The sequence below is a fragment of the Sinocyclocheilus grahami genome, unplaced genomic scaffold (genome assembly GCF_001515645.1).
Source record: "Sinocyclocheilus grahami isolate Dianchi unplaced genomic scaffold, SAMN03320097.WGS_v1.1 scaffold1280.1, whole genome shotgun sequence".
Classification (NCBI taxonomy): domain Eukaryota; kingdom Metazoa; phylum Chordata; class Actinopteri; order Cypriniformes; family Cyprinidae; genus Sinocyclocheilus; species Sinocyclocheilus grahami.
The window spans coordinates 371,484-383,317 of record NW_015506459.1 but is presented as its reverse complement, the minus strand read 5'-3'; the positions used below and the strand labels follow the sequence as shown (position 1 = coordinate 383,317).

Genomic DNA, 11,834 nt, shown 5'->3' with positions numbered 1-11,834 from the left:
TCCTTAAAGCTACAAAAGTTATTTTTTCCTCTTTTTTTCTTTGTCCTTTGATTAATAGGCATCAGGTGCGTCATGCACTCATTATTTTTGAGCGGGCACGAGTTGGGGGCGGTGGGGGTTGGTTGGGGGTCGTCAAGTGACACACAGCAGCCACAACAGCACTTATGTTTTATTTATTTTTTCCTTTTTATTCCAAACATCCCCAAACGCATTAACTATATCATGAAATATCTTGATTCTCACCTTATAGATTATGTTGCTCTATAGTGGGCGATGGGTCAAAGTAACCTAATAATGTAATCTATGCATAAAAACCCTGTCTGTTTACTTAATTAACAATTAACTGGGGAAGTCGTGGCCTAATGGTTAGAGAGTCGGACTCGTAACCCAAAGGTTGCGAATTCGAGTCTCAAGTCCGCCAGGAATTGTAGGTGGGGGGAGTGAATGTACAGCCACCTTCATTACCACGACTGAGGTGCCCTTGAGCAAGGCACCGAACACTCAACTGCTCCCCGAGCGCCGCAGCATAAATGGCTGCCCAATGCTCCGGGTGTGTGTTCACGGTGTGTGTGTGTGTTCACTGCTGTGTGTGTGCACTTAGGATGGGTTAAACGCAGAGCACTAATTCCTAGTATGGGTAACCATACTTGGCCACATGTCACGTCACTTCACTAACAGATATGGATGTCATGCTATAGCAGTGACTGAGTTTATATTTAATGTGAATTTGTGAATAAAAACATTGCAAGTTAGGCTACTACACTTTCATTGTACAGAAGAAGAGCAAAGAACATTTCATTATCAAAGAACATTTTCACTGACAGTCTAGTTCAAGCACTCTCAAAAACTCCCATTAAAATCACTGAGGCTGTTTACACTATGAAATTAATATCTTACAGATTCGAACACACATTTGCACTTTGCTGTTTCTGACTAGAGAATTCGCCAGAAAGAGGAATTCAGTCAGCGAGCGAGTGAAGAAAACACTGGCATTTTAGCGATGACTCATCTGAATACCTCATCAGATTGGTCATTGCATTCATAAGCTCAACAGCATTGTGTGTGATTGGTTAATGCGCAGTAAGCTGTAAAAACGCATCTGTATCTGGCTCAGCGCCAGCCAGTGAACGCAGATTTTAATTTAGCAGCTGATGATATGACGCACTGAACGTTCTAATCATTGTATTAAATATAGAAAATATTAATCGGCTATTTTTTTGTCTTTTGAAAGCTGCATTCAAAATCCACTTGGCTCAAAAATCTGAGGGGGCACGTTTTTACCTTTTCTGACCCACTTCAGGTCTTAAAGTCTCTATTAATGAGCTGACGAGTTGAATCAGCTGTGTTAGATGAGGGAGTGCTGGGATGCTCCAGGACAGTTTTGAAAACTATTTCAGAGACATGTTCTTAAATGTGACTCATATAAAATATATTACATGCATGCACAGTTTTAAGGCAGCTTTAATCAGCTTTGTTTTAATAGCACCCAATTGTAACAGAATAGCAGACCCTCAAATTAAGTATCAATGTAGCAGCGTTTTTCTTTCTCTTTTGTTTTTATATTTAATATTCCAGCTGTTCTACTCCTCTGCCTGGAGCAACAGGAGAATTTTGCCGCTTCCGTGGAGTGGGTGCTTTAATCACCTTTTTGGTAACTTCATGACAACTATGACCACGACACTGCATGCACATAGTTTATTTCGCGCTTTGATATGAAAGGATATAGGCTACAGCACCCGCCGGCGCCTTTGTGCTTGCAATTGAAGAGCACGCGCTGCGAGCACAGTACTGTTTCCGCGCTCTCTTGACTCGCGCCTGGCGCTGAAGTGAAGTGGAGTGCGTGTCTGAACAGTTATGGACTTTTGTTTGAGTTCCTGTTCTCCGGCCTTAGTCTTCCTTTGACCTAGTTTACCTGAGTTGCCCTGATTAGTTAATTTGGTTCCACCTGTGTTTATTAATTATCTAATTTGTTTATTAGTACTTAAGTCCTGTGTTCTCCTCTGGTTCTTTGTCTGCTATCTGTTGTTGTGTCGATGTGTTGCTACCCTTTACTCTTGGATTACTTCTGTGGATTTATCATTAAAGAATTTATTTGGATTTCTCCCGCGTCGTGCGCTTTTAATAGCACCCAACCATAACAGAATAGCAGACCCTCAAATTGAGTATCAATATAGCGGTGTTTTTCTTTCTCTTTTGTTTTTGTTTCTCCTCTCTCCCGGAATGGATATTCCAGCTGTTCTACTCCTCTGCCTGGAGCAACAGGACTGTTCGCTGGAGGACCATACCAGGGACTTTTTCGCCTGCCAGCGAACGGTCCCAAGGAGGATTTTGCCGCTTTCATGACTCAACTATGACCACGACACTGCATGCGCGTAGTTTATTTCGCACTTTGATATGAAAGGATACAGGCTACAGCACCCGCCGGCGCCTTTGTGCCTGCAATTGAAGAGCACGCGCTGTGAGCACAGTACCGTTTCCACGCTCTCTTGACTCGCGCCTGGCGCTGGAGTGAAGTGGAGTGCGCGTCTGAATGGATCCCGGAATGGATATTCCAGCTGTTCTACTCCTCTGCCTGGAGCAACAGGACTGTTCGCTGGAGGACCATACCAGGGACTTTTTCGCCTGCCAGCGAACGGTCCCAAGGAGGATTTTGCCGCTTTCATGACTCAACTATGACCACGACACTGCATGCGCGTAGTTTATTTCGCACTTTGATATGAAAGGATACAGGCTACAGCACCCGCCGGCGCCTTTGTGCCTGCAATTGAAGAGCACGCGCTGTGAGCACAGTACCGTTTCCGCGCTCTCTTGACTCGCGCCTGGCGCTGAAGTGAAGTGGAGTGCGCGTCTGAGTGCTTCCGGTAATGGATATTCCAGCTGTTCTACTCCTCTGCCTGGAGCAACAGGACCGTTCGCTGGAGGACCATACCAGGGACTTTTTCGCCTGCCAGCGAACGGTCCCAAGGAGGATTTTGCCGCTTTCCTGGAGTGGGTGCTTTAATCACCTTTTTGGTAACTTCATGACTTAACTATGACCACGACACTGCATGCACATAGTTTATTTCTGCCCCACTGAGGAGGATATCTCCAGCCCCACTCCCGAACCAGAGACCAGCCAGCCGTCATCCCACTGCATGGAGCAAATGCCTGAGCCCACCATAGACAGAGAGCATAAGCCTGCCGCGACACGTGAGCCAGAGAGCATACCCGCTACTGAGCCTATCGTTGCCCCAGAGCCTGGGCCTCAAGACCGGTCTAACCAGGTGCGTGAGCCGATAACATCGCCCGTCCCCAAGGGAGTACTGGTGGAAATCGAGGGCTTGGAGGGAAGCCCCACCCACACTCCCGCCGCTGAGGGTGAGCTTCAGCTGGCCTCTGGGATGTATTATGAGGAACTAATGGATATTTTCCAAATGGACTTAATAGACTGGTTTGGGGAGGTATTACCCAGTTCTACCGCGTCTCCGCTGGTTCCGCCCAGCTCCTGTTCTCCGGTGTTCCCTCCCAGCCTCCCTCTTCCGCCTCCTCTTCAAAAACCAGTCAGTTCCTCAGCCCCATCTCCGTTGGTGCCTGTCAGTACCTCAGCTCACCCTCATTCAGCGCCATCTGGGCGCTCTGATCCGCCTCGGGACTTCCAGTCTCCAGCTCCGCCTTGGCGTGATGATCCCCTGTCTCCGCCTCCAGCCTCCGAGCCCTGGACTCCACCTCAGTCTTTCGACCCATCGGCTCCGCCTTGGCTCCTAGCTCCCTCATTTCCACCATGGCCCATCATCCCACAAGCTCCACCCGGCGCCCTCATCCCTCCGGCTCCGCCCGAACCAGAGACCAGCCAGCCGTCATCCCACTGCATGGAGCAAATGCCTGAGCCCACCATAGACAGAGAGCATAAGCCTGCCGCGACACGTGAGCCAGAGAGCATACCCGCTACTGAGCCTATCGTTGCCCCAGAGCCTGGGCCTCAAGACCGGTCTAACCAGGTGCGTGAGCCGATAACATCGCCCGTCCCCAAGGGAGTACTGGTGGAAATCGAGGGCTTGGAGGGAAGCCCCACCCACACTCCCGCCGCTGAGGGTGAGCTTCAGCTGGCCTCTGGGATGTATTATGAGGAACTAATGGATATTTTCCAAATGGACTTAATAGACTGGTTTGGGGAGGTATTACCCAGTTCTACCGCGTCTCCGCTGGTTCCGCCCAGCTCCTGTTCTCCGGTGTTCCCTCCCAGCCTCCCTCTTCCGCCTCCTCTTCAAAAACCAGTCAGTTCCTCAGCCCCATCTCCGTTGGTGCCTGTCAGTACCTCAGCTCACCCTCATTCAGCGCCATCTGGGCGCTCTGATCCGCCTCGGGACTTCCAGTCTCCAGCTCCGCCTTGGCGTGAGGATCCCCTGTCTCCGCCTCCAGCCTCCGAGCCCTGGACTCCACCTCAGTCTTTCGACCCATCGGCTCCGCCTTGGCTCCTAGCTCCCTCATCTCCACCATGGCCCATCATCCCACAAGCTCCACCCGGCACCCTCATCCCTCCGGCTCCGCTTTGGTCAGTTGTCAACCATCCGCCGCCTTGGGAATCCACTCCTCTGGCTCTGTCAGGCTCCTCCTTCCCTCCGGGTCCGCTTCCATCCTCAGTCGCTCCAGCTCCACCGCAGTCTTCCGGAGCCCCACCTCTGCCTCGGTCGCCTGAGCCTTCAGCTCCGCCATGGCCCTCCGGATCCTCTGTGTCACCCTGGCTCTCCGTCTGCTCGGCTCTATCCTGGGCTCCTCTTCCACCAGCTCAGTCTCCGTCAGTCGGCCCCCGGTGTTGTCGGCCCTATCTCCACCATGGCTCCTCCTGGCCTCTGGAGCTCCATCTGGTTCCTCCTGCGCCGGTCTACTCCCTTACTCCTCCCTACTCCACCCTGGCCCTATGAACTATGCTCCTTTTCCATTGCCTGCCCCACGCCCGCCTCCTGAACCCCCACCCTCCCTCCTCTGTTGGACTACTTTTGTCGGCGCAATGACGCGCCATTTCGGGAGGGGGCGAACTGTCACAGTTATGAACTTTTGTTTGTGTTCCTGTTCTCCTGCCTTAGTCTTCATTTGACCTAGTTTTCCTGAGTTGCCCTGATTAATTAATTTGGTTCCACCTGTGTTTATTTATTATCTCATTTGTTTATTAGTACTTAAGTCCTGTGTTCTCCCCTGGTTCTTTGTCTGCTATTTGTTGTTGTGTCGATGTGTTGCTACCCTTTACTCTTGGATTACTTCTGTGGATTTATCATTAAAGACTTTATTTGGATTTCTCCAGCATTGTGTGCTTTTAATAGCACGCAACCGTAACAATATCGGTGTTAATTTTGAGAGGCATTTTTTATTTAGTCTTAGTCTTTATCTTGAGATGAAAATGCTTAATAGTCTTAGTCACATTTTAGTCATTTGAGTCTTTCATAGTTTTAGTCTAGTTTTAGTCGATGAAAAGTCAATGCATTTTTGTCAACTTTTAGTCTTTACTTTTAGTAATTTCTTTTAGTCAAACTGCAGTTACCAACATTTATTTTGGTAGCTATTTTATATGTAGTCTTCAAACTAAAATAGTCATTAATTCTCTCTTTAGACCAAATCAATTAAGCTTATGAGAAATTTGAATCAAGGATTGAATATGGAAAAAATTGAATAAATTATGATAATTTTCATTTTTGGGTGAACTATCCCTTTAACAGTAGTGAAAAGGGAGCAACTTATAAAAATTATAGTTGTTCATATATAATATATATAATTTATAATTTTTTGAAAAAGAAGCAGAATAAGACAATAAGACAAATATGAAAGAAATACAAATTAAACTAATTTTTCAGATACAGTATGTTTACTTAACATATTTATTTAACATATTTTCTTGGTTAACATTAATGACACAGATAGGTACTTAATTAGGAATGCTGTCCCTTTAAGACGGAAGGCATGCATGTAATACTGACACAAGTTCAGTTTCACCCACCTGTTTACGTTCACTTAATCCATAACCGACTGTATTTACGTGAGATACTCTACACAATAGACATTTGGACTGCTGTGTATTTGAGCACTGAGAACTGATCGTGCGCTGAATATGAGAACTGAAGAAGTGGAGCGTGCGCGAGAGAGAGCACTTCTATCAGTGCGATTCCGCCTATCCCACCTTCACTTTAACTTTAAGTTAATCGACAACGAATTGTGACTCCTGGGAAAACGGGCCGTCTGGTCACCTTATCCCTACCCCTTCGGGTGCTGAGGCCATTGTTTCAGATCGCTAGTTCGCATTTTGGTAGCCTATCCATCCACTGCGGCTGCCATACTGAGACTAGATATGCAAACGCCCCTTATCCGATTGCAATCCAATAACAGGGATGCACATTTTGAAGGACAACACAGTAGCCTATAGGATGTATTTTGAATGTCCGTAAGTCCTCAAATAACATTATAGTCCCGTCTCGTTTTGTTAACGAAGACGCGGCATAAATTTCGTCATAGCTTTTATCATCAGATATTAGTTTTAGCTCAACAACGTCTCGTCTTAGTCACAGAAAAAATGTTCATTAACGAATATTTTTGTCATCGTCTTCGTTTACATTTGCATTAAAGGGATAGTTCACCCAAAAATGAAAATTCTGCAAATAATTATGCAAAGAAAACAAAAATAACGACTTTATTCAACAATTTGTCTCCTCCGTGTCACCCTGGTGCCATTTTGGAGAGTATCCACTGAACGTAAACAGGGTATGCTATTCTATGTCAGCTGCATCACGTGGATACGTTGTTTCATTCAAATCAAAGCGTAAACGACGTAGAAAACATATCCGTTTCTTATCCGTATTCGTATCCCCAGACGGTCCAGCCTCTCACTACCAGTTGTTTTACTCCCTGACCGAGGGAACACTCGATACGGATGCACTGGCACTCAGCTCTCTAAGCAGAGGATGGCCCACTGGATAGTGGATGCCATCACTCTGGCTTATCAGGCATAGGGTGTGCCCTTCCCGCTGCCCAGCTCACTCTACTAGAAGTGTTCAATCCTGCTGGGCACTGGCTCGTCTCGCCTCGCTGACAGATATTTGTAGAGCTGCAGGCTGGGCGACCCCCAACACGTTCGCTAGAATCTATAGCCTTCGTGTGGAGCCGGTATCCTCATGTGTTCTCACCTCAAACAGGTAGAGACACTGAGAGGCCCCGGTTTAGTGTCAGCTTGTTAAAATTGCTCCAGAGTGTCCATACTGCAGACCATGTCAAGCTCCTCTATCCCCTTGGCAGCCAGACGTGGCGGAACGTCCGGCACCAGGCCCTCACTCGATGAATCCGTGAGAACCGGTAGCGGGCTGGGGGTTCCATATGTAGAGACCTAAGTGGATTCCATATGTGTAAAGTCCACGGTATAGCCTCAGAGCCTGTGTATCCCCGGCAGACTTCTGCAATTTCCAAGAGGGTTATAATAACCTCTAATCTACCATATGCACCTAAACGGTTGTTCATATGTGTAAGTGCTTCCGAAACCTCCTTCGGGAAGGATGGGGCTTCCACAACATTCTTGTTCCAGTTTTCCCAGTGTTATCCAATCTCTCTGAGTGGGTAGTGCTACGACAACAGTGACTGGTTTTCTTGTTGCGATCCCTGGCCTACGCTGAAAAGGGGGCGCAGGAGGCTCGCACAGGACACTGGAAGGGGCAGCATCCATGGCGTTTTGGTAGGGATCCAAATTCGTCGGTCATTACCGATGTGACATCGAGAGTGACCGACTGAAAGGGAACGTCTCGATTATGTATGTAACCCTCCGGAACGGAGAAGTCACGGCCCGTCGCCGCAGCTGTTGTTCCACCGCTGATCGGCCCGGGTCACCGGCTTGGCTCCTCAGCAAAAAGCTGAATATGCGTTGCACCTGCTGCCTAGTTATACTCACGCTGCGATCAGTGGCAGCTGGATGCAATCATCGCATGCCAATGTGCATTGGCTTGTTTAGTTTACACTCAAAGTAGATTGGTCTCTCTAAGCGAGATCCCAATTCGTCGGTCATTACCAACATGACGTCTCCGTTCCCTCCTTCAGGGAACGAGGGTTACATCCGTAACCGAGATGTTCAATTAGCAATAAAGTATCTCTATAACAAATCTGTGCAGTCAAGCACAAACTCCATTGATAATTTTCTTTGGAGTAATTTTTGTAAGAGAGATGATTAGGCAAGTTTTTGTTTTTCTGGCCTCCATGAGTATTAAGCATTCTTTCCAATAAGCTGAAAGTGCTCTTTAAAGAAAGAATGTGTTTGTGTATGGAAGTGTAAATTGATGTGATATGCACACAGAACTGAGGAAACACCTTGACCTTGAAGTAATTTCATGCAAGCTTTCCAGAACATGTTTGTTTGACTTTTTTTTTTTCTTTGATAATAATTTTGCCTAGTTATACTCACGCTGCGATCAGTGGCAGCTGGATGCAATCATCGCATGCCAATGTGCATTGGCTTGTTTAGTTTACACTCAAAGTAGATTGGTCTCTCTAAGCGAGATCCCAATTCGTCGGTCATTACCAACATGACGTCTCCGTTCCCTCCTTCAGGGAACGAGGGTTACATCCGTAACCGAGATGTTCAATTAGCAATAAAGTATCTCTATAACAAATCTGTGCAGTCAAGCACAAACTCCATTGATAATTTTCTTTGGAGTAATTTTTGTAAGAGAGATGATTAGGCAAGTTTTTGTTTTTCTGGCCTCCATGAGTATTAAGCATTCTTTCCAATAAGCTGAAAGTGCTCTTTAAAGAAAGAATGTGTTTGTGTATGGAGGTGTAAATTGATGTGATATGCACACAGAACTGAGGAAACACCTTGACCTTGAAGTAATTTCATGCAAGCTTTCCAGAACATGTTTGTTTGACTTTTTTTTTTTTCTTTGATAATTATTATTTTTTTTTCATATTCAGCCATACACAGCTGTTGAAATCTATAGGAAAGAACTGTCTCTGGCTCCATTAGAATAAGGTTTGAATGATCTGAAGATAGTGCCATTCTGATGCTATAATGTGTCACCTCCTCAGTGCTACTTGTGAAATCAGAGATACTGTTGGCATGATATGAAATGGTAGACTTTTTTCTCTTTCTGTTGAAGGAAATAATATCTGATGTGCACAAACCCCTGAAGGCTTCTGATAATCTTGACACACTACTTGGAGTGAATATCAGACTTCATCCATTTTGATGAAATATCCTTGGAATGAAACATTGAGTGGATTTTTCTTTCCTTATTTCTCCTGATTTACCGTGGTTATGTGGTTCGGCCAACAGATTGTGTAATTACGAGATGATGTTGAGGGAAAAATGGTTTTCACTGAGGTTGTTAATTATGCAAACACAACAAATGAGCATCTGTCCTTTGGTTTTCCTCTAGGGAGGGTATCGAAGAGATTCTCCCGCCCAATGCCCACCAGTAAGCCAGAGATCCATGTTTCAATAACACACTCAAAGAACAGCATGGTGTCCAGCTTCACCTCAAGGGAAGAACTCATTAAAGTATTCAAGCATGGGGTCAATGGACAATGATTTATCTTTCAACTAGCAGAGCAATGACCACAACCCAAAGGGAACTTGCCTATTCAATTAAACACATCATAAGTGCTGTCACTGGACCGAGTTATTGCTGTGGAAAATTGCTGCTGAGTTCATTAATTAATTCCCATCTGAAATAAATAACAAATTGCACTGGTGCTTTAGTAGTCCATCTAACATAATGATACAAACTGCATTTTTGGCTTCTTTTTCCATCTTTATGGGCAAATGAAGCAGCACAACTGTTTTTAACATTGATAATCAGAAATGTTTCTTGAGCAGCAAATCAGCATATTAGACTGGTTTCTGATGGATCATGCGACACTGAAGACTGGAGTAATGGCTGCTGAAACTTCCGCTTTGCATCAAAGGAATAAAGTAAATTTTAATGCATTAAATTATTATACAATATATATTATTTATTTTAGCACTAATTTCACATTGTAATAATATTTCACAATATTACTGTTTTTACTTTATTTTCTATCAAATAAATGCAGACTTGATGAGCATAAGAGACATTGAAAAATCTTACCGACCTCATGATTTTGGACAGTAGTGTATATAAAACTTTTTTTGGCAGTACACACTTGTATTCAAGGTGTAAGGACAATGTGTTTTTAATTTGTATGGCAATGTTTGCACCATAAGTTTCCACGTGTGTGAAACTAAAGACTTTTTTATTTTTATTACAGGCACTCTTATAAGTTATGGACTCTAATAACCTACTAGTCTTCTGTCTGTCCATTCTCCTGATGTATTATGACTGTATTGTTTTTAAAGGTGCTCTTGGCCAGCTGCTTTGTGCCTGTCTATGCTGGAGGGAAGCCAGTGGAGTTCCAAGGGCAGGTAATGATGTCTTGTGACCAACTCTCTTGGCAGCTCCAGCACTTTATATGTCTCTGCTGAGAACTGCTGTTTAGATTTGGACTGTTTGAATTTATTTAGATGAATGAGCAGACCAACTCTCTGGTTCTGCTTGTTCTCTCTACTGACAGAGGTCTGATAAAACTATTAGCAGCCAAATGCTGTGGTATTTTCAGCCAAAGCAGTTTGGTGAAGATCAAGCATGTAGTCGTGGGAAAATATCAAGTTGTTCTATTCTTTTAACATGATAAAGACTTGTAGAATCCAGAAAGAAATACATATCTTTGGAGTGGCTCACAGAGATGTTTTGTAATGCTCTCGATTTAACATACTAATTTAGTACAATTTAAACAATGCTTTAAAATGTGTTGAATATATTTAAATCTATGTTGCATGAATTATTAAATCAAAAAGGTTTGTTTGTTTTTATCATATTTATTTATTTATTTTTTATTAATAATTTGTCTTTTTTTTTCAAAAATCATGTATTTCGAAAGAGTTCTGTCCACTAATGTAAGCCACTGACATTTTGTTAAAAAAAATGTAAGAAGGAAGAAAAAAGAAAAGTGGCAGCTGTGGTTGCCAGAACTTTACAAATTTTACTTAAATTTACAGTAAACTGTTAGAAAATTAATATACTAACCTATTGAAGTATTAATATCTGTTTTGTACCTTTACACTGATAACCACCAAATACATGGGGTGATGAGAAAGTCATATGATGGATCAAAGAGCGAAAGTAAATAGAAATATATAAGGTGCACAGTTTCGCTCATACAAATACTAAACACCATTATGGTAACACACGGCATTAAAATAATACAATAAACTTTAAAGGTCCCATATTGTCAAAACTGAAATTTCCTGTCTTTTTTCATGATAACTGAGGTCTAGGTGCTATGTAACTACCATATATGTTTCAAAACAGTCCACAGTAAAATTCACACAGCCTGCTTAAAGTAGCTGTGATTTTTCATGAACTGTTGTGACTTCCGTAAAAAGTTGACGTCAGAACTACACAGTCACCACCCCAAGTACCGCCCACAGTCCCACTCTCCTTTTGCCAAACCCCCAGACAACATAATGTCCATGCTATTGCTGAGCAACGACAACAGGGAAAAATGTCGAAAAGGTTAACTTTAACCACGAAACAAGATCGGCCGACCTGTAATGTTACACTCTTACTCAAAGGATGGACGATCTGACAGGATTGTTACTATGAGGTGGATCACATCTAACGTGTATAGTAAAGACAAACTCACTGGGCCTCATTTACGAAACGAACGTACGACAGAAAATTGAGCGTACGGTCGTTTTAACGCAAAATTTGGAATTTATCAATATGGACGTGAGCGGTGGCTACGATCAAATCTCACGTCTGGTCTCAGCTCGTGTACGCAAGTTTTTGAGTTAGCTGAACTTGCGCACA

At 44.1% G+C, this 11,834-nt stretch overlaps 1 protein-coding gene and 1 pseudogene across 1 annotated transcript; both read left to right on the top strand.

Annotated features, from left to right (window-relative positions):
* The first annotated feature begins 2,864 nt into the window (after positions 1-2,864).
* Positions 2,865-4,901, top strand: LOC107568783 (vegetative cell wall protein gp1-like). Its single transcript, XM_016254762.1, has 3 exons — positions 2,865-2,988; positions 3,058-4,371; positions 4,459-4,901. The coding sequence occupies exons 1-3, from the start codon at positions 2,865-2,867 to the stop codon at positions 4,899-4,901; spliced, it is 1,881 nt and encodes a 626-aa protein (XP_016110248.1).
* A 4,562-nt stretch (positions 4,902-9,463) lies between these two features.
* LOC107568782 (patatin-like phospholipase domain-containing protein 4) overlaps positions 9,464-11,834 on the top strand; it is a 9,204-nt pseudogene continuing 6,833 nt past the window's right edge.